The sequence below is a fragment of the Perca fluviatilis genome, chromosome 14 (genome assembly GCF_010015445.1).
Source record: "Perca fluviatilis chromosome 14, GENO_Pfluv_1.0, whole genome shotgun sequence".
NCBI classification, from domain to species: Eukaryota; Metazoa; Chordata; class Actinopteri; order Perciformes; family Percidae; genus Perca; species Perca fluviatilis.
This window is the reverse complement of record NC_053125.1, coordinates 21373770-21397658: the sequence shown is the minus strand read 5'-3', so window position 1 is coordinate 21397658 and position 23889 is coordinate 21373770. Positions and strand designations below refer to the sequence as shown.

Here is a 23889-nt window from a genome sequence, read left to right as displayed (position 1 = left end):
TGTGTGTGTGTGTGTGTGTGGTCAGACAGCTTGTTTATGCATGACAGATGATGCAAGTCTTTTGTATTGCCATGTTTCTTATCGTTTCTTGAACAGTTTAATAGAATTTCTTAATAGAAGTTGTCAAGGACAGACGGGTTGACACATGCAAGACACACACACACACACACACACACACACACACAACAGGTTTACTTTCTGTTTGATTAACAGAAGAGAAAATATCCAGGTGAAAAGACTACTTTTTAAATATTTGTGTGTCCTTACATTTGCAAGCTTGGAGGTTGATTCGAAAGTCGGGCTGTTACCATGACAACACTGCATGCCTTTGCATTACCAAGTTTAAACACCAGGAAGCGAAAAGACAAAATATTTGAAATAAACAACCACAGACCCTGGGTCAGCTGTTGTTTACAAGTGATGCTCTGCGTTTGTTTTATCCACCTCCCGTGTGCCAGATGGGTGGGGTTTGCACCAGGACGATCCAGGTGGCGTCTAACTGTGTCTCGGGCATGAAATAGTACATTAAACACGTTCACAGATGTGGGTTTTTTTTCTGCGCTGCTTGAATTACGTTGGATGTCTTTTTTGTCTTTGTGTTAAACCCCACCCGTGTGGTGTTGCAAAGTGTTTAAAACGAATGCTTCCAGACTGTGAAACCCAACAGAAACATGAGCTTGTTATGTTTTAAGTAGAGATGGATTTGTATGTCCACAAGGGGAACCCAGAGTGTGGTGCTATTTATTAACCAACACACACATGCACATGCACACACACACGCGCGCACACACACACACACACACACACACACACACACACACACACACACACACACACACACACACACACACACACACACACACACCTGGGAGGCTGGGAGGATTTCAAACCCTGCCAAATCTAACAGATATAAATTACTGCACCACTCTTTTTTTCTCTCCTTCTTTTTTTTCATTCCCTTTCATGTTTCTCTCTATTTTTCCTTTCTTCACTCTCCTTCCCAAGCCCTAATTTCATTTCTGCCTTTCTGTTCTCACTCCCTGTGCACCCAATCATCTTGCCACCTTCTCTGTTTTTTTTTCCCGCCCCCATCTCTCTCTCAGTCTGCCATCTGCTGGAGGAAATGAATAACCGCAGGGTTAAAAAAAAAAAAAAAAAGAATCACAGCTGGTGACATTGGGCAAGCTTCATTTAGCATTCCTATGATGTCCGTCTGGGGACAGCTTGGCCTTGTGATTACAAAAACACGGCCATATTTGAAAGGTCAGGGGGTTTAGTGTCTGCAACAGCCAGCGTGCGTCTGTTGTAATTAGTTCTGGCAAAGACGCACCTGAAAGTGTCAGTGTCTCTGTGTCGTTTCCAGTAACTCATTAATAAACAGCTGCTGTCCATTGTTTAGGAATAACTCCAGCATAATACTGAAGATGGTCTTTTATATTTAGTATTTCATAAACCAAGTTTGTTCTTTCCCATCAAAATATTATTAAAGATTCATGTTTTCTTTAGAAAGATTTACTGGATCAGATACATATATTTACTCTACATTATTTTCTTGTGTTAAAAGCAGTCATGATAATGGTTTTGCAGCATTTACAGCCCTATTGTCAATGTGATACGGCACAATTATTACAGTAAATAAGCCCAAAAGGAAACATCTACAGTGTTACCGGTCATGTTATACTTTACTTCTACAGTCTCACAATTCACAAACCCAGATGGTTTCATTTGATAGACTTTTATTTTGAAAGACAAGTGGTTTAAAAAGACCCATAACTGTCTTGAAAGGAGTCATGTTTAAGATGCTACACAAAACAACTTGCAGCATTTATACAAAATATTATTCTCCGAGTCATTGAGGGACATTGATGTAAATATGGAAGTGGGTCTTCAATCCAAAAATATTACCGCATTTTTAAAAAGCATTGGTGGGGGCATGTTGGTACTGGTGAGAAAAACACACAGGAACTAATACAGGAAATAAATTAATGAGTTTTAAGGCTGGTGAAATGCCAAAACACTGCAGAGCAGCTACTAAGAGAAAAAGATTTTACAACTACTGTATGTCCGTGTGATAACTTAACAGTCGTTTGATCCTTCGTCTCATTGATTCCAAAGTAAACAGTAGATTGTTCACGTTACTTATAACTCTTGCATAATTCCTATTGGCATTGCACTGTCTGATGATGTCGGATTGTTTGCAGCAAAACAGCCAGGTTTAACTTTTTTAGCAGAACCACCTTGTGGTTTTTTTGCCTCGGCTCTCTGTCCTGGTCTCATTGAAATGACGGAAGAGACGACACTTTTTGACTCATTGGTAATGTCGGTCTGAACATGATACTATTGTTTATGTGGCCTCTACAATAGTATTTTTTTTAATGTTTTTTTGCAGCTTTACTGCTTTTCCCAAAATTTAGATCACATTCCCCACAATATGTACTAAGCAGAACTAATACGTACTAAACTTGTCAGTGCTCTCAGGAGGACAAGCTATGTAATGGAGACCCAGTTTCTAAATGCGCTTGACCTTAGACTATCTTTGGCATTTCTGTTCTGCAATTTCTTGTTACTTATTAGCTGTCTCGATATATGCAATAAGCTCAAATCTGTCAATATGTTGAGGATGTTTCGTTTCTTTCCAAGCCGTTTACTCATCGAGAATGAATGTGGAACAGAACAAATAAACATCTTGCATAACTTACCTTTTTTCTGTTAACCCAATTAACTGTAACAAGAGTTAGGAGCGGTTACAACAGTCTCGGGTTTCTAGAAAAAGACAGAAAAGGGCCCCAAACATTACAATCTAATTTATTTCACTGACTTCACAAAATGTTTTTGAAGTCTAAATTCAGCTCAGGAAGGGCACGACCGGAACATGTGAAGGAGTGAGGCAGGGGCACGTTTGCATTTGTCACAGATCGGATGCACTTTAAGGGTTAATTCTAGCTGCTGTTGTTTTGAAATCTGGGTATGATACTAATTTGACCTGTAGAAGTGAGATGTGTATCTTGCTAAGGGCCTAGTCCCAAATGCCATCTAAAAAATGAAAATGCAGAGAATGTTCCTACCTGTCCTTCTGCTCTTTCTTCTCCTTGATTTCTACAGTATTTCTTCTGACAAAACAAAAACAATTCCATCTGCATTTTAGCTCCCTTTGCTACAGAAATACAGTCAGGAATCCCAGTGGCACGTAATTATGGCTATAATCACGTTCGCCGTAACATATTCGGCTTTGTCTGGCACAAATAAGATGACAAAATGTGTAAATGAATTTAATCGCCAATGAATCCCTTTGACCTGATTCTGGATTGATTTTAACCACAGGGATTTGGACAGAGAAAAAAGATGGGGGTGGGAGAAAAAAAAAGTTTTTGGAAAGGGAAAAAAAATGACTGAAGGGAATTGAGAGAGAGAGAGAGACAGAAGGACAGACGGGGAGAGCGAGAGAGAGTGTTGGTGTCAGTGAGTGAGTTTGCAGGGAACAGCCTGTTTCTGCATATAAAAGATGGAATGATATGCCGACTGGCAGAAAACACACACACACACACACACACACACACTTTCTGTAATTTGCCTTGGCAGATGAGACACTGATCTGACACTGAAAGCAGTCTGATGACGGCGTATAGACAGCAGACATGAACGCACACACACACCAACACACGCACACACGCACAAACACACACACACACAGTCAGGGCCAGCAGGACATGAGTTTGTGTGATCACAGTGACGTTTCCAGTTCTCTTAAGCAGAGTGGGATGCCATTAACCTTCCTATCAATTTGACGTGATGTGACTTGACTCTGTGTGTGTGTGTGTGTGTGTGTGTGTGTGTGTGTGTGTGCGCGTGCACATTCCTGCATGTGTGAGTGTGTTTTTAAAGTTATCTCGTGCCCTAAATCAGCATTCAAGCAGAAGCAGCCATTGTCCTCTGTGTGTGTGTGTGTTTGCTTTCATTGCCAATCAGACAGGTTCTTCCAGTTCTATTTATAGCCTCAAGGAAATAGGCTTGTTCTTACATGAACACACAGACACACACCACTCCTCTCAGGTGTGTGTCATGAGAAGAGCTCATTTGCATGCCCCGCCTTATCTCCTGTGTGTGTGTGTGTGTGTGTGTGTGTGTGTGTGTGTGTCCTACTGAACACCTGAGTGGGTGTGGCTAACTGACTAGGGGAGTTTGAGATGGAGGAAGTAGGATTGTATTGTCTGAGGAGCTGCTGCGATATAGAGAGGGGTTAGAGGGAAATTTTGTGTAAAAGGTAGAAGAAATCTTTTTCAAGAAGAGGACGAAGAAAAAGATGGGTGGAGAACCATCCAAATAGCATTGAAAAAAAGAGCAAAAGTTGAGTTGTGCTACTGGAGGTAAAGGCTTTTGATTTGACTGTATTAGTATTGCGTAGCTAGTACAGACAGCGAGGTCATCAGCAGGGGCTGCCAATGCTGGGGTTGTGTCAGGCCAGCGGGTGCTGCCTGGCGCCCCTGTTGTTTCGCTGCGAGGGAAGAGGGCAAGGGGACGACGACCAGCTCAGCCATGAGGACGAACTGGAGTCCAGTCACATCGAGAAATCCCTTGAGAGTCGGCAGGTGAAAGAGGTCAGTGTGAGAGAAACAAAATGTTGAACCCAAAGACCCTTTCGACTGACACTAAATTTTGGCTAGAAGATAGAGGATATTATGAACCTGTTTTTAAAGGCGATGTTGCTAGCATACACATTGCAGGTAACTTGGACATTGTGGTTTTGTTCTAACAGACTTTGGGAAGCACAGGAAGCTCCAGCAGTGTGTAGGGATTTTGTGTGTGTTGGTTCAAAGTTAATTTTGGGCTGGCAAATGTGTGGTCACCCATGTGCCATTTTATGCGATAAGGATGAACTCATGGTGGTATAGTAGAAACTATTTACTTTCACCTTTTTTTAGCTTTCAAAGGATAAGGCTGGCAATATTTTATGTTTTTGTTATTGTCTTAAGCCAATTTGTTCTTACTGAGGATGTAAATCTTCACAAATAGGTTCACAAATATGTACTTACTTTCATATTAAAGGCTCAGTAATTTCCTAAAACAGCGAGCGCTATAGTTTTTAGCCAACAGTAGACATTATATAGTAAATGGGTCTTTGGGGGGGACCATTTTCTTTGTATCTCCTATATGAGTTTTAGATGGAGCTATGGAGCACCGGAATAAGCTAATTCAGGCTTTGGCTACACAGACTGTGCTTGTATTGTATTGTTTGTTTTTGGTCTTTTCATGGGATTTGTTGACAAAAAGACAAATATAATAGATTTAAGTGTTTGATACTAAAAAGACATCAAAGACATCACTCTGTCAATATTTGTGCCAATTTATAGACTGCAGGATAAATCAGTTCAATCAAAAAAAAAAAAAAAAAAACGATAGATTAATTGATACATAGTCTAAAGCCAGACTAGATCCATGAGCAATGCATCACTCTATAAATGTACATACAAACACACAATGTTTTTTTGATAGACAGACATGTATATTGCTTTTCATAACTTGATAACATAAGATTTAAATACAAAAAATGCAAGAAATAACAAATAATGTAGTGAAGCGCTTCGTTTGTAACGGCTGACTTCATCTTCCCTATTATTTTGTCCTTATCAGTGGCAGCTAGTGTTCATTACAGTAAATCACCTCGAACTCCTGATGGTAAAGAACCGCATGAAGCTGTGCTTTTTCTCAGCCAACAAACGTGGTAAGATGTCCACATATTGGTTTTCAGGTCACTCAGCTTGTCAAGGAAATAATAAAAAAAAAAAAACATTGATTTGTTGATCAGTCATGCAAGACTGTGTGTGATTTGTTTGTGGGTGGACTTCAGAGCTCTCTTTGACTGTGTGTGCATTTTGCAGATGAGTAAGTTTACGTGTTAATGTGCTTTTGTGTGCATATCTACTGCAGCTTGTGTGTGTACTAGGGCTGATTGTTATGATGGATTAGTCCTGCTCTAATGAATACACTGATGTGTCTGACAATATCTCTCAGCTGGAGAGGAGAGGAAAACACCATCGAGGGTGTGGCAACAGTATGACCGCAAGCTGGTGCAGAACCTGCCCTTTGCATACACTATAGTTGTGTTTATGCAAGCATACAGTACACGTGTGCTTCTTATGCTTTGCTGATGTGCCTCTCTGCACAGTAGCCAATCCGAAGAAAGCCTTGGTCTTATTCAGTCAGGCTACTTGATTAAAATTATTAGTTACGGAAATGGCCCAGTGGAGGTGTTGTGAGAAGGTCACACATGTTGCAGCATAAGAATATGTGCATAATATTGTGAAAGTCTAGTTTATTCTATATCACCTGTCTCAATAGATAATCCTGTGTTCGTGGCTAAACTTTGCACCCAGATTGTGACAGAGGAAGTAAAATACTTACTTCCAGCACGGTCCAATCCCTTCCAATGCCATCCATAGACACACTTGCAACACACATAATGTAACCTTTGTCTCTCTAAACTCCCAGTGTTGATTCTTGCTAGCTACCATCTTGGTGGCGTCCAGTCCACATAATACTTTACGTTTGTGCATCTTGAGCATGTGTCACGAAGTATGACTGAGGTGAATATATGGTGGCTTTGATCCTTTGAACGTGAATAAGATTGGATTGCTCGACATGTGATTATTTCTACTTTACCTTTGGTATTGCTCAAGGCTTGTGGGTTACTTCCCTATATGTTATTCATTATATTCCAGTTATGATGTACTGTTTTTGTTGAACAGTTGAGGAGTGTTGATTCAACTTAATGGTACATTCTGAGGCTTTAGTTTGTGCTGCACGTTGAGTTGTATTCTGAGAGAGGTTTCTAATGTTTAGGCTACCCGCATTGATATAAATAGGGTGGACAAAATATTAGAAACACTCATGTTGTTGTATTAGACAGTAGTAGTAACTAGATGTAGCTCATAAACGAGCAACTGAGCGTAACTGCGTGTGAACATAGCCATTTTACACACACACACACACACACACACACACACACACACACACACACACGCGACAGGGCAGTTCACTGGCATTTTATTAAATCTGAATGCTTTATCAATTCAATTTAGCATTGTCTTTAACCACAAGCAACTTTTTAAATATTTTAAACTCAAATACTATAATAAGTGTTTCCATATATCTTGCATTTGTTTTGTTCTGCTAAATGGCTCAAAGATATTACCACAGGATAGCCTAGCCAGATGTTAACAGCTAATGATTAAATTGCAGCCAACAGCCTTTTTAAGTTTCAAGCCTAGATTGCAATATCCTAAATTGGGTCCTTACTTATGCCGAGTTCTCTTTACCTCGGAACTCGGAAGCTGCAACTGGGAATGACGTCATACCCGAGTTGAATGCGTTCTATTTAAAAGTTGAATTTTCATTGTTTTCATTAGCTCTAATCTGGTTAGCTATTGTTAGCAACCAGTTGATAACAACGCATTACACCGTTTTTTGTGCATGCAAACAGCGTAACAACATGTCCACAGATAGAAGTTGGACATGCCTGTGTGAACGACTTAGTGAGACACAAATAAGACAGAAGTGCTTATAACTTTATGTTACTGCAGCTTTTACAACTGTTGATACAGGGGGCAGCCATGTTGGATTTTGAACTCGGGGTACTGGGAGGTTGTATGAGTTCCGAGCTCGTAAATACGAGGTCAGGGGGCGTGTTTCCGACTTTGACCTCGTAAAAAACGAGTTGCGAGGTAAATAGAACGCGGCATTACTTACAGTAATGTACGTCCCTTAGCTATACCATTCTGATTAGCTTCTTGACTGACGGCTCCTGTTGGTTTTGCTGTGGCAACCACTGATAAGCCCGATTCGTGGTGGAAGAGGGGTGTTGCACCTTGCCGTTATCTCTGACGTGTCAGGTGGTTCAGTCATCAGAGACCTTTACACCTTCTTGTATGTTTTCTTCTTTCTTCTTCCTCCTCAAGGCATTGCGTTGTTCTTTTGTTTTATTCTCTTTCATGTTGACTTGCCAGAGTCCCTGTTTGTTCTGATTCCTGCATCGTACCTTTTTGTGTTGTTTCCCTTCACTCCTCGCCACTGTCACAGCTCTGTTTCTTTTTCCTATCTCGCTTCGCTAATGATCCATGCCATTGGGCTATCTGTCATGGTTTCCACCATCAATCCTTCCCCTTCTTCCTCTTTCTCTCTCTTTCTCTCTCTCTCTCTCTGGAACATTGTGACAATATGAGATTTGCTCTCCCGCAGGGTACAAACGCACATTTATTCTAAGAAAGAAACATGCACTGTGGGAGCACCAGAAGCTCTATTTATGTCATTACAAGCAGGGATATCTCATGGACACACATGTACACAAACACACACAGAGATGCGGTTGAGAAATCAGACAGTGATGGAGCATTGAATTAGATTTGAACACTGGTTTCGGAGGTGCTTCTAACCCTGTATTACTCCGTCTGTTCAGACAGCCAAGACCATTACTGCAACAACAGACTGCCAGAGAAAGTGAGACAGAAAAAGATGAAGAGGACAGAGAGAAAACCAGAAAGATAGATGAGTGAGATAAAAACAAAATGGGGAATGAGGTGTAAACAGAGATAATGCAGCTGAAAGAGAAACGGAACAAGAGAGAGAGAGAGAGAGGTAAATAGATGTAAAGAAGACAAATTACAAAGGTGCAGGGATCTAAAGGCAAGGCAAGGCAGCTTTATTTGTATAGCACATTTCAGCAACAGGGCAATTCAAAGTGCGTTACATAAAAACAGATAAAATACGAGAATAAAAGTTACAGTGCAGTATAAGAAATTAATCATTAAACAGCAGTTAAAACAATTAAACATATAAAAGCAGATAAAATAGGAATTTCTCTTTATATGCTTATATAGATTATCATACAGTTTCAACAATGTAATTTCAGTATAACAAATGAACAGTTATTTAAAGATGGGGGGAGATTGAAAAAAGAGGGAAGAAAGAAGTAGAAAAACCTAACCTCTAACTGCAGCAACAGCAAGGCCACTGATTCAAGATAATTGGCCCTCATAGTTAGTGTAGGATAACATGCTCAATTAGTCAACTAACTAACCACTGTGCAAGACACAGTGATGCAGGAGATGCTAGCAACACCGCTTACAAGCTAAGACAAAAAACAAAAACAAAATAAATATATATATATATAAGCATGTTTTTGGTGTCATTAATCGCTAGCCTAACCAAATATTCCAAACCGCTGTAGGTGTTAAATGAATAGATAGAAAAGTCTCACGATTTAGATATGGTAAAAATCGTATCATAGAATATGTAAACAAAAGTACAAATATTGACAAAAATTTTTGGACACTTGAGATTTGATATCCTAGCAACTTTACAAGCTTATACAACACACTCTGCTTCATTTACTAGCTGATGTGTGGTGAGCGTTCTGGCGTCTGGCGTCGTAAGGCGTTGTATGGCTGCCGTGCATCACCCAGGTGGGTTCTACACATTAGTGGTGTTAGAGAGCAGTCCCCACCCCCCCCCCAAAAGCGCTTTGAGTGTCTATGATAAAGCGCTATATAAATGTAATAAAATAAATAAATAAATAAAAATTTAGCTTGAAAATGCACCCTAACTGAAAAACTGTAGTGTACTAATAAGACTCCTTACAATTAGGTCATTGGGTTGTGTCACAGGGAGCATAAGAGACAGCTTGGTTATTTATAACGTACTTAATTAGCATTGTGTTTTTGAGGAAGTGAAAATGTGGAACATGCATGCTCGCTTGTATTAAGGCCAAACCCAGTGATGCATTGAAATATTTTTTTGTAGAATAACGTTAACTAAGGCCCCATTTACTCCTGTGATTTTGTGTGTCTTGTTTCTAGATAGAACCCAGATGAGATGGAAACACACACACACTTTTAGTTTCTGCCCTCCATTAAAAAAAAAAAAAAAAAAGGTTTACACACTTCATCTTATCCTGCTGTTGGCTTGTTGGTAGTTGTCATGCAGGTGGCAAACGTCCCGTCTGAGTCTTGGAATTATTTCCTACAGGGCAGATTTCCCAGATCATGCACCGATCTGGAGACCCTGCCAAGTTACTGCTTAGCCAACTCCCCTGGGTCAACCTCGTTGAGAACTCTGGTTCATTGCGCTAGATGAACAACATACCTGTGCTTTGGAAAGCAGGGAGTCTTTTGTCATTGCCTGTCCTGTCTTTTTTTTTTATTACAGCGCAATGTAGCAGTTTGCTCCTGATTTGGAGATAACAAAAACAATATCCGCTCCACCTCTCTCCCACTTTCCTTTTTAAGCACTTCTTTGTCATTTCATTCTGTGGTCGTAAAATAGTGTTACATGTCAATAAATGTCTCACCCTTGTACTCCTTGACATTGAGAGCTCTTTATGTTTATGATATAGGAATGTTGCCCTATTTTGCTGCTACATTCAATGTAAAACAAAACAACCAGAACCAGTCACAAGTTTACACAAGTTATATTTGGAGGCGTTATTGTACTCAGTCTGAACATTAAAACCAAATGGCAACGCTTATGATTGCGATCACACCGTGACAGTACTATTTCAACATCGTTGACACAGTTTACTTTTGCCCACAGTTTGTTGCAATGCCAGTTGTTTAATTTCAGATGACGTAAATAAAATCGGGGAACTGGGTGATAATTAGATGACCTTATTCACTGTGATTGCTCATTACAGCATGCAGGCATTTGTCCTAAAGGCTTTTGCAAAAGAGCAGCATGATAAGTCATTTCCTGTAAGTCATCCTGATAATATGGGACACGTTTTTAAGTTTTTACAGAAATATATTGAAAATGTTTATTATTTTCTCTTAAATGGTTTTTCTAGCACAGGTTATTGTATTATTTTTTTAAATCGTGTTTTTTTTTTTTTTTTAAGAAATGTTTTAAGCAACCACATTCCTGTTTTAAGGAACTATAGGATGGCACTAATTAAAACATTCCCAACTAATTCACTCCGCTTTCATGCTGTATGTGTGAAAACCCCGGGGAGAGTTGACATTCTGTAATGAAAGTATTATAGACACACAGCGCGCGCACACACACGGGCGCGCGTGTGCGTGCGTGTCAGTATGCGTATGTGCCTCCGCTGGCACCTAGGCCTGGGTATCCTCATGTTCGAGAAATGAGGATCTCCATGGCGACCCTCTGATGTCCTATCTCAAATTGATTACCCATGATGCATTCTATCCTCTCAGGGCACGTACTCATGAATGGAGAGAGAGAAAGAACGAGTGCATGATGATCAGAGACGCAGACGAAACATGATATCCATGGTATCAAATTAAATCATGCGCTTGCCGTGTTAACAATTCTCATGCAGACACGGATGGCTGCACCTCCTACTTGCTGCATCACACCATCACTGTTGCTCCTATAATCGCAGTACAGAACAATACCTCCTGTGGTTTTGCTGTATTTACTCTCTTATCGACACACACAAACTGCACACTGACACCAAGCCAACCGTAGCCTCCTCCTTTTCTTATTTAAAAGATACATTAAAAACATATAGATTCGGTAAATGACTGGCAGGGATTTGAAACTGCACAAAAACACAGGTATAGTCCTTTCAGTAAACATTTCTGAGTGTCTCCCATCTTGACAGATCCAATAACAACCTTTCTGCTCATCTCTGCAAAGACAGAAATGAGCCATCATAGTGACACCATCCAAACTCCAGGAAGAATAGCTGTCGCTTTAGTTATTCACAGGATCTGGATGCACTAATGTCTGTTTCTTTTTCCTCCTCCAATCTCCCCCCAATCTCTTTTTTTCTCTCTCTGTCTCACTACAGAAAAGTGTGAAGGAGGGAATCCTGTTAAAGCAGACCAGTTCTTTCCAGAGATGGAAGAGGAGGTACTTCAAACTCAGAGGCAGGACCCTCTACTATGCCAAAGACTGCAAGGTACAAGAATGTGTGAAACTTCCTACAGCAGCACAACATGTTTATGGCATTTGTAAGCATTTCAAATACAATTCAGTAAGCTGTGAAACCAAAATCACAAATTAGAAACAGTCATGAGATTACGCATCAAAGAAGGATTTACATGTGATTGACAGGTGTGAGGGGAAAGACAAGGTGTGATTGTATGTACAGTACCTGGATATGCTACAAGAAAAGCAGATGAAGCTGATTTTTGCATTGTTTTGTTTTTCCTCCCATCAGTCTTTGATTTTTGATGAAGTGGACCTATCAGACGCCAGTGTGGCCGAGACCAGCACCAAGAACATCAACAACAGCTTCACAGTAAGCAACGAGACTGGTCTCAAAAATGTGGAGTAAAGCATTTAAAAACTGTCCGGTTGGCTTAGTTTTTAATGGCAAGTTACAACAAAAGAAAAGTTTAAAGCTGAAAAACCTTGACAACTATTGGATAGATTGCCATGCTATTTGGTACAGATGGCCATGTTTCTTTAAAGGCAAAAGGCCGCCGAGGAGAAGGTATTCATCTTCCTTAAAACGCAACGAAATGTACCTGATAGTGTCATCAACAAACTTAAAGATGCTAAGGCAACTAATAAAAATTAACTGATGTCATGCTGTGAATGTGAAATATTAACTTTAGCCATATAACGTTAGCAGTATTTTGTTAGCATCATTTTGCTAGCCTTAGATTGGTTTCTTGTGAGCACAAGATACTTTTGCCTGCGCCAGAAAAAAAAGTCATGTCATGTCCCCTTAGGGGCTCCATACGTATGACCCACTATGATCCCAAACCTATATTGTACCTGGAAAAATAAAACCATTCCCATGAGCCTCTGCTGTACTTTGTGTTTAGCGCTAATTGGCTAATGTTAGCATTCCTGCCCAAGATCAGCATGGTAGCATTGTCATTGTGAGAATGTTAGCATGCTGACAATAGCATTTAGCTTCACAGAGCTGCTATAGCATGGCTGTAGAATCCCAATAATGTGATGTGATGTTGACAAATGAATAAATTGGGTACATACATTTGGCTGCAGATGAGATATAAAGAAAATATTTCACTTCTAAGTTCAGACTTTCATCCTTACGCTTTACATTTTTACATTTCTTTTTCTTAGCTGATCACGCCATTTCGCAAACTAATGTTATGTGCCGAGAGCAGGAAGGAAATGGAGGACTGGATCGGCGCTCTTAAATCCGTCCAGAAATGGGAAACCTATGAGGTAAGTGTTTTTTTCATCTCTCCAGCAGTCTCTTCATGTTTTAACATTGTTATTTATTCTGAAGGCTGACATCAGAAATTGTTATTTATTCTGCAGGCTGACATCAGAATATTAGATATGTGCCAAATTGATGATCCTTTGATAAGAAGCTATTGTTTAATCTATTTTAATGAGAACAGGCTTCACACATCACTTCTTAATTCTTCTCCCATCTGTTCTTTTCTCAAAGTGTCCTCCTTTTCATGAAGGGAAACACTCTCCTGATCCCTCATTTCTCAGCAGATTAATGTTGCTCATAAAACCACACCCTCTGCTTTTAATAGGCTATAAAGAGAGCTAAAGACTGTAAGCTGCCATCCTAGTATGCTGAAATTCTCTCAGGTTTTGAGCTTTTATCGTTCCTCACATTTAGTTTTTTTTTAAATTTATATCATTGTCATATATCTCCATTTATCCTACTGGATGTGGTGTTCCTCCCTATTCTGCAAGTTTGTGAGGGTGCAGATTAAAACGTGGATAGCATCTTCTCCAAATGAATTTTTATTTCTGATTGGACATTTTGATGTCTCTGGAGCTATGAACACTTTATGGAAAGAAAGACGATAGAAAGTGGATTATTTTGTATTGGAAGGTTGGTTTAACACTACTGATGTCACAGTCTTGAAGTGGGGTTGTATGAGGTACTTATACATAGTTAGTGTGTTAACCACAGTAGATGGTGGCCGGCACGCCCCCAGTTTGAAAAAGGCAGTACCAATACGGAAGCTAAGCAATGTACTGCTGTGGACGGGGGCAGCAGCTAAACGAACAGTATTTTAGCTGCTGCTAAAAGGGCTGTCTGATAGCAAGGTAAAGCAGTAAAATATTATAAATATAGCTGATTTTAACCAGATTCTTTTTAGGTGGGCCTTTTTTAAGTGGCTGAAATATGTTTTGCTGCTGCCCCCACCCCCCGTCCACAGCAGTACATTGCTTAGCTTTAGTGTCAATACTACTGCTTGATCTGCTTCTGGGGGCGTGCCAACTTCCATGTACTGTAGGTAATACACCGACAATGGAGAAGTACCTCATTCAACCCCACTTCAAAAGACCCAAACTATAAGACACCGGCTAACGCCTAATTCTGCCTGTATGGAGCTCTTTTGCTCAGGCCAGTCAGCCATAGCATTAATATTGTCAATCCTTGTTTTAATCCTGGGGCCACAAAGTTTAATATGTACAGCTGATGTCAGTTTCTTATCATGTATCCATGCTTAATCTGGCTGTGCAGTTAAGCATGAAATTTAAAAAGTCATTGTCCCATCCTGCAATATCTCTCTTTCCCCAGGCTAGATTTTCTGATGTAGCACTCCGATGATTTCTGTTTCCACCTCTGAAAGCCCAGCCAGTTTAACATGGAATGCTGATGTAGTTGTCCACTCCTTCAAATGCTGATGTAGTTGTCCACTCCTTCAACCCCCTCCCCAGGCCAGCCAGTTCAACATGGAGCATTTCTCTGGGATGCACAACTGGTACGCCTGCTCGCACGCCAGGCCGACCTTCTGCAACGTCTGCAGGGAGGCTCTGCCAGGCGTCACCTCCCACGGCCTGTCCTGTGAAGGTACATAGGCAAACACATACACACAAATACCCACATTTAAAGACACACTGAGGGCCAATACCTATAGTTCTGAACTATAAATAGAAATTATAAAGAGAAATAGAAAATGTTAAATCAAATGTTACACCAAACATTTAAATAAATATTGCATATTTGATTAATCGTGGCCATCACGATTAGCTAATCGCATTCTTTCAAATCCTGATGTCTATTTGAAAACGATTAATCGTTCAGCCCTACGCTTTACCAATTAATATGTTCTTGATTTTGTCATCTCATTTTACTTAATTCCTATAGATCGGAACAAAATAATTGGAATGAACAAAAATATAGAGAACCATTTATAAATAACATCAACCACAAGTGCAAACTTTTTGGCCCTTTAAGTTGCAAAAGTGCTAAATTACACTGTGAAAAAAGGGGATAACTTGCTCAGCGCTTCATGTTTATATGCTTTTTGCAATTTAATTGCCAAGGGTATTTATTTGAGTTTGTTTAACATGACATTTATTGATTTTTCCTCCACAGTTTGTAAATTCAAGGCTCATAAACGCTGTGCAGTTCGCTCCACCAACAACTGCAAATGGACCACACTGGCGTCCATAGGAAATGACATCATTGAGGATGAGGAAGGGGTGAGACAAAACATGTCAACAAAAACAATGTTGTGACTATAGAAAGCTTCAGTTTAATTGACTAGAAGTTTAGATTGTGTGCCAAAGCTAAAACATGATCACTTAAAAGACTGAATATAAGTATACAGTATGTTACCCAGGATGGAAAAGCATGCTAATTATAATACACAATTGTTTGGATTTCCATAGATCTTTGCATGCAAATAGCAAATAATATATGCCCGATTTATCATGACTTCAAGTCAAATGAGCTTTGTCTCAGGGCAGTTGATGCCTCAAGTTCTCAGTATTTTTGCATATTTTCCCAGGTGTTTATGTCCCACCAGTGGCTGGAAGGCAACCTGCCGGTCAGTGCCAAATGTGTGGTGTGTGACAAGAACTGTGGCAGCGTGCGGCGGCTGCAGGACTGGCGCTGCCTCTGGTGCAAAGCCATCGTAAGTGGGATTAAATCGTGGCTTCCATCCTGTCAGAAAACTGTCTTGTCAAATCAGTGTTAGTGTTTATTTAGGACATCACTACTAGCTGAGTTATTTTCAGTTTAGATCTTACCCTACACAGTTTTTACATGAATTTTAAATCAAACATTAATGCTATAAATTGACTGATATCCATGGTACTAGAGTCTGTGCCAGTGGAATTGGTCTTAATTAATTACTTTTCTGGTGGGAAGAAAAGCCATGTGTGCAGTGAGCAAAAGTTTTGACTTCCAGTAGCTCTCTAACTGCCAAAGCAACTATCGAGGATAAAACAGGAAGGGTTGTGATACTACCTTCAAAACAAAAGTACATTTGTCACTGGTTAACATAAAATGTTTTCATTTACTGCAGTTTCCAATATACACAGTATATATTTTTTTGAGCTAAAACTGTATGAAGTAGAAGTTGGAATATCTCATTATTATTGATACATAAGATAACATTTTCTTTCGTTTGTTCTCCAAACAATCTGACATGTTGATGTACGCACAGGAAATTGTGACTTTCAGTGCAATCAGAGTGAGATGTGCTCCCAAACTTTTTTTATTGTTCTTAACTCGCTCTCCAAAGTCACACAACACAAACAAACTAATTGATCTAGGCAGCGGTAAATCAGCAACTCTCGTGTTTTGTGAGGTAAAATTACTGGGGCCGTGTAATTGCCATCTACTGTAGGTAATACACTGACTATGGTTAAGTTTTAAGATGCAGCCAGATCCTCAAGGTGAAGAGGAGGAGGACAGGTTAGAAATGAGGAATGAAACAGGGGAGATTAATTTCTGTCAGCTTCGGGGTATCTCAGTCTGACCCGATGCTCTGACCGCCTCCAGCAACATCAAGAGAAAAATGTTCCTGTGCAAGACAAAAAAAAAAAAAAACACAAACCAAAGCATTATGCTGCTGTAGTTCATATAATAAAAGGCAAAATAAAGCTACATTGTATGGACTGTGCAACCTTCACTTCAGCATGAGTTAACAAGACAGCATTCATTTCAAAAACGGTCCAGTAGAATTGTCTTTTAAGACACAGTCACGGAGATGTAACCTTACTCTGTCTTACAGTTCCACTTAGCAAGGGCTGAATTGCTTTTGAGTGTTTAGAGCAAGTGTTTAGAGCAAATGAACACACATTAATAAGTCTGATCTTCAGCAGACGCACACAGAAGCACATACACAAATGAATCAGAGTGGTATTTGTAAAGGTTACAGAACTGACATTTGGTGGGTTTCAGAGGGATGTAATGACCTTTTCTGCTTCTACTGAAATATAGAATTACTATGGTGACCACTGACTTTGTGTGTGTGTGCGTGCGTGTGTGTGTGTGCGTGTGTGTGTGTGTGTGTCTGTGTGTAGGTCCACAACAGCTGTAAAGAACAAATGGGTAAGGTGTGTCCCTTGGGTCAATATCGAGTGTCAATCATCCCTCCCACTGCACTTAACAGCATCGACTCAGACGGTATGACACCACACACACACACACACACACACACACGCACACACACCACACACACACACACACACACACACACACACACACACACACACACACACACACAGGCTCTTCATAGTACTGCATGTACAGTAGGTTCAAAGATCAGGAATGTCACCTTTCCCCTCCACATTGCAAATTACCTGCATTACCCTTTTTTTAAAAACCCAACATGAACATTTTAACTTCTATCGTGCTTGGACAAACCTTTCTAGTAGAAATTTGAAGAAAAGACAAATATTTGCAACACAACAGCCAAAGAATTACGTCAAATTACACAAAAAAGGTATCTGTCATTAGAAATGGACAATTCTGACACAATCCCAGTTCTCCAGCATTCTGGATCCATCAAATACAGCTTTCTCAACATGAACAGTGCATGATTGCCAGCATTTGGACTTGAATCTGTGAGCTAGATAGTTTTCTAGTATTTTCATTTTTCAAAACCTGTTACCGTATTTGATTTCCTTTCAGGCTTCTGGAAGGCCACCTCAGCGTCGTGCTCCAGTCCTCTCCTGGTCCTGGTCAACTCCAAAAGTGGAGATAACCAGGGAGTGAAGTTCCTCCGCAAATTCAAGCAGCTCCTCAACCCAGCTCAAGTCTTTGACCTGATGAATGGAGGACCAGAGCTCGGGTACTTACTACATTTTAGTACTTCAATTATTAATGAAATAATAAGCTTAATTGTAGCAGAAAATTATTACATTTTACTTGTTAACAGCCCTTTTTTCTACTAGTTGATTGCTTCACTAGTGGGAGTTTCTAGTTTGTCACGACTGGTTTAATGCATGTACCGATGCTGTACTGTTGCTGCCTTTTCATGACATCTGCCTCTTAACATTTTGTGCTTTTTGCTTCCTCCTCTTCCTCTCCTCATCCTCCCATCCCATCCCACTCTCTCCTCCTCCTGCAGCCTGCGCCTTTTCCAGAAGTTTGTGACGTTTCGTATCCTGGTGTGCGGAGGAGATGGCAGCGTGGGCTGGGTGCTCTCAGAGCTGGATAAACTCAACCTCCATAAACAGGTGAGAGCGACGAGGAGGAGGAAGGATGATGATATAATATTGAAGGTAACTGGAGAATGCTGTTGGGCAAGAGAAAGTGGAAAGCTACCTCTTGTGCTCATGTTGCAAATTATAAAAAAACATTAGAACTTAAGTATTTTCCACCTGTGGTCGCAGTTTGTAACCCTTTTCAGGGTTTTTCTTGCATAGAGGAACTGAACTGTTGGCATCCCCCAAAGAGGTTTTAGCCAGCCCCAAAAGAAAATCAAACAGTGCCAAAATGATAAGCATTGAGAATAAAAATAGCAATTCAAATCCTCTCTAAATTTGTTTAAGAGCAATTTACCAAACAACCATTGAACAAGCACAACATAAAGTTGAATATGAGAGTTAATCTCAGTTTTAGAGTCAGGCTGTACCGGACTCCCCTGGTGATTTATTAAAAAGTGATATCACTTTATTAACCAGTTTTGTTAATTGGGGTTTTATTTACTCAAGCATTATATAATTATTTTGTTTATCAAATTGTCAGAAATAACAGGCACACACATAGATTTATGTCAAATAAGGTAGCACAGACTCATGGCCTTTACTGTACACGGACCGATCATGCTTACTGCCGTAAAACCCTGCTTTTGCTGTCCGTTGTCCTCAAACCTGAAATGGAAATAGTGTTGAACATGAGGCGAGTAACATTTGGACCAGACTCAAAAGCCAAAAAGGAAGTGAATTAGGAAATAGAGAGAAAGAGAAATGACACAATAAAAGAATGTCAGGGAAGGACAGGGTCAAAGAGAAAGTGAGAGTGGCAATGGGTAAAATGACCAATGATACACTGATTAACTAAACTAATTCATTAATGTCATGGAAGTAATCCAAATCAATGAATGGCATGTCGGATAACATGTTTTTTTAATTTTCAAATTAGTGTTTAATCTAGATACGTAAGTGGCATTCAAATCAGTTTGAATAATTTTCAGGTAATATCAGATTAAACACTTTATGATGTGTCAGCCAGTATGATCTTTCTCACATTTTTTTCCTCAAGATTTTCACGTTGTTCTGCCTTGCCTCTATAATCACAATCTAAAGACTATTTGTCTTTATGATGCAAAGTGTTACAGTTCAAAACAATTTTTTTTGTCCTTGAGGAGGAACTAATAATCTGATAACCATCTCCATCCTATACTTGTGTAACAAACCCATTCCTCTGATTTGTAGGATTCTGACAGAAGTGATCAATTATATATTTTACCATGTTTTTGCAATTTCATAATTCAAAAGAACCTTTTTTTATCTATTTCTTCTGATTGGCACAGTAGACACCTGCATTCCTTTAATGCTTGTCTACTGTTGTCAATTGAAACCCAAAATAAAGAGAATATTTTGATTAATAATAATTTAATTTATAACTAACTTTTCATATTTGTGTCCCCAAATAGCAGTGTAAGGACTGCAACTAGTGTGCTTATGTTTACCAAGAGAATACAGATCTAATGTTTGGATATAATTGTGTTTGTTTTAGAATAAAGAGAGTCCATGTTAAACATCTGAATTGTATTTGTGCCCACAAATCTGTAGTATCTGACTTACAGTGGTAGCTTACTCTCTTTGTGATTTAGAAAGATGAGACATAAATCATTTGAAAATTGGATTCAATCAATTTGTTTGCAGACGACATATTGTCTTACATTACAGTGCCAGCTGGGCGTGTTGCCTCTGGGCACAGGTAACGACCTGGCTCGGGTTCTGGGCTGGGGAGGCCTCTGTGACGACGACGCTCAGCTGCTGCAGATCCTGGAGAAGCTGGAGAGAGCCACCACCAAAATGCTGGACCGGTAAGACCAGAGAGAGAGAGAGAAGGAGAGAGAGAGAGAGAGAGAGAGAGAGAGAGAGAGAGAGAGAGAGAGAGAGAGAGAGAAAGAACTGGATGATGGAGGAAATCCCAACAGAACGAATTTGATCTTCCTTAGATCCTTCCTTATTTCTCAAGGGCAGCAGACAGTAACGAGCAATAGTAGAAGCAACAAAGATAATTACCTAAAAGTACTAAAGGCTGTTTATTTCTATTTATACCTCTGGGAAAGATTCTTAAGAAACATTCAAAATAACATCTAGCTTCTTGCTGCAGCTCTGAAAATTCATCCCTCCTTATTTTTCCACAGGCTACTTGATCAAAATACTGAAGGCCCCCATTTAAAACTGTAAAGTCCATAAGCTTTAAATTATTGATATGAACGAAAATTTGACTGACAGAATACAAGTCCTGACATTGACGTAACACAATCAGCTAGAGAGAAGCCTATCACTCTGTTGGGGTGGTTAGGAATACAAAAAAAGTCCACTTGTGGTTGTACAGAGGTGTTACGGAGTGGTGCTTCTTTTACCTCATAAACAGTCTTTGGCAGAGCTTAACACTGCTCCCTGCCAAGAAATAGTCCGCATATAACCCTTTACCGTAAAGCTTGATTTATGCTTCTGCGTTAAATCGACGCCGTGGCTATGTACGTAGGTACGTGATAATACGGACCCTACACCGTAGCCTGACGTGCACCTCTCGAAAAATGTGACTACACGACGCACGTCACTCGGCTGTGGCTTGGTAGCGTTGCATTTCCCCCCGACTCATTTCCTGGTTCTAATTCTCCATAAACAACATGAAATCAAGGAGAGGGTTAACTTTTCCTGCTCCAGATTTCCCACCGTGGTCAGAAAACACAGGGGAGACACTTTGTTTCTCTCACTATGACTCTAGAGTCGCTACTCTAGCTAATTGCCGTCACTCTTTCACTCGCTCTACCACACACACACACGCCGGCCCTGCTGATCTCTTAAAGAGATCGACGCACACACAAGTATAAACTTCAGGCCACTTACGTAGGCTACGGAGGAAGCTCTGCATGGAGCCTTCGCAGAAGCATAAATTTAGAGTTGCTGGTAGGCACATTCCTTTGGACATAGCCAGGCTAGCTGGTTCCCCCATTTACAGTCGTTGTGCTAAGCTAAGCTAACCTGGCTGTATCTTCATATTTACTATACAGACATGAGAGTGGCATCAATTTTCTCAGCTAACTCTTGGCAAGAAAGTGAATAAGCATATTTCCCAAAATGTCAAACTACTCCTTAGTACATAATTCAGATAGGTAAAAAAAAAAGAAGAAGAAAAAAGCTTACATATGTTTTGCAGGTGTTAACTGACTTCTTGATCCTTGAACTATATATGGATTGTGGTGTTTTTATCAGCGGCACAATCACAGTTAGCAAAAGGACATACAGGCTGCATGTTTTAATTCCCTGTGTCCTGTCCTTATAGTGATCTGATTAGCTGATAATAAAGTTTATTCTCCGATGCTTGACATCGGTGTGTGTCTTTGTGTGTCTTTTTAGATGGAGTGTGATGACGTACGAGGTGCCTGCCACCACTAAACGCACACCGATAGTGAAAGAAGACGACAGTCTTGATTCTCCTCTGCAGGTAAATTACTTTCAGGAAGCTGTTTGCTTTTGGTGACGGTGTCCATAAATTAGCCCCACACAGCCAGATCTTGCAAGCTCCAAGAAATTATTTTCGAAAACTAAGAATCAATTGTGTCTGGCAGCTGGCAGCTAAAGCAATCAGACCTAAACCACAGGGAGTGTATATTAAGTTAAAAGCTGCTTCTCAACTCCAAAATCTGTCTGGTAGTTAAAGGGCATACTGTAGTTTTAAAATTACAGCATGATTCTGCACCTGCATAGCCAGTTTCTCACCACTAATTCATTCATTACTCAGATGGATAATTTAAGCGGAGGGATCAGATTCTTTCCAGTTTAAAGACTTTAAGGCTCTCATCAGTCATTTGTCAGTAAGTTAAAGGCTGATCCAATCAACTGAAAAAGTTTTTTTTTTGGGTTACAGCCAATGACAGCACACCAAACCTTCACCAGTCATGTCTTTTGAGCAAGGGCAGACCGCAATAGTCTTTTTGTGGGCTGTTGGTTTGCAAGTACGTAGAAGGTGCTATATTGATTTAGAGTTGTTCTGTCTTTTATTCTGTTTCCAGTCAACGTTTTCAGATGACTGATGGGTAAAATCACATTATTTGAGTATTTCTCATTGGTTGAATGACAAACACACATTATAAAGTGGGGAAAATAAAATGTTTTTGTACATAAACAGGGTAGAAACCATAGAATCTAAAAAATAAAAAAAACTATCTACAAAATAAATATATTTAATAAAATATATTTCTTGATAATCTAAGAATTAAACTAGAAGGGCACTCGGGAAAGCGCAGACCTCGGCCAAGGCCATGCACTATCTCACAGTGTTAGTGAAAACCAAAAATGATTAGTGTATCCGCCCTGTGATGCGGATCAGCTCCAACATTGTATGGCTTCTTCCTTCGCCCATGCTACACCCTTCAACCAAGATTAGATTTGACTTAGTTTTTTAGCAATAGGCTCGTTCAAAATCCCATTAGCAAACCTTGTACTGCAGGGGTCTTCAGCGTTTTTTAAGCCATGGACCCCTTAACTGAGGGAGATGGAGCAGGTACCCCCTACTACACATATTGTATAAATAGAGTAGCATATAATCTGGGCCTCAATTACACGTGGGGGCGGCCTAACACCTTTTTGTATACCTTTTTAGTGCATAAGCTATTAAAATAATAATTGTCGGCATGATTTTATACATCATTGTTTAATGTTAAACATAGATGTGGCACAGTTAATCCTTATTAACGGTATCTGTAGATGGCTACCTTAGTGACTACCATACCTATAGGCCAGTATCAAAAATGTTTTGTAAGTAAGCTGATTTTATATTTGCTAGTAATATATTGGATTCATGTTATGACATGAATCCATGTTGAAGATCTCTGTTGTACTGTATTTAAATCTCATTAAAGGTTGTGAATTTTTAGCTGAGGGCCGACACACAAAAAAAAAAGTCTGAAGTCTCTTTCTCTCTCTCAGGTCCACATCACTCAGTATGCAGACTCTGTGGCCTCCCACCTCGCCAAGATCCTGGACTCGGACAAACACAGTGACGTCATTTCCTCTGCCAAGTACGTGCCACGAATGCCTTCAGAAACAGGGACAGGGGGGAAGTAGGAGCCAGGAGAAAGCAGGTGAAGGCTGGAAAATGAGAATAAAGATGGCAGGGTGAAAGTTAGGAGGGAAAAGGAGAATAAAGAAGAGAGATGATAAGAGAAAGAGGCAGACAAAAAGAGGCAAGTGAGTGTCTGGTCAATGAGTATTGATTTTTGCTTTGCTCCCTAAGGAAGAGCGGACACACACACACACACACACACACACACACACACACAACGGAGGGGACAGTAAGTGCTGCCCAGCTGTAAGTGAAAGAGACAGATGAATCAGTATTTAAGGGTCATCTTTAGTGCATTAGTACATTAGTAGTCTTCCTTTGGGAAGAGTCGAGCGGCCATTACAGAGCACTTTTCTCCACTGCTCTGTGTGTGTGCGTGTGCGTGCGTGCGTAAACCGTTGCCGATTGTAGTGGAGACCTCCAGCACACTCTGAGCC

The 23889-nt window shown here is 40.1% G+C and overlaps 1 protein-coding gene across 4 annotated transcripts in view; it reads left to right on the top strand.

Annotated features, from left to right (window-relative positions):
* Positions 1-23889, top strand: part of si:dkey-172j4.3 (diacylglycerol kinase delta) — an 87215-nt gene that overhangs the window by 40798 nt on the left and 22528 nt on the right. For 3 of the 4 annotated variants that reach the window (XM_039822109.1, XM_039822111.1, XM_039822110.1), the window contains 12 exons: positions 11801-11911; positions 12173-12253; positions 13051-13155; positions 14623-14755; positions 15284-15390; positions 15699-15824; positions 17221-17323; positions 17831-17990; positions 18270-18378; positions 20056-20195; positions 21745-21832; positions 23317-23408. In XM_039822109.1, the coding sequence (XP_039678043.1) occupies positions 11801-11911; positions 12173-12253; positions 13051-13155; positions 14623-14755; positions 15284-15390; positions 15699-15824; positions 17221-17323; positions 17831-17990; positions 18270-18378; positions 20056-20195; positions 21745-21832; positions 23317-23408 (1355 nt within the window). Of the gene's footprint in view, positions 1-4152; positions 4596-11800; positions 11912-12172; positions 12254-13050; positions 13156-14622; positions 14756-15283; positions 15391-15698; positions 15825-17220; positions 17324-17830; positions 17991-18269; positions 18379-20055; positions 20196-21744; positions 21833-23316; positions 23409-23889 lie in introns of those variants that run through there. The other variant, XM_039822112.1, reaches the window with a different exon arrangement.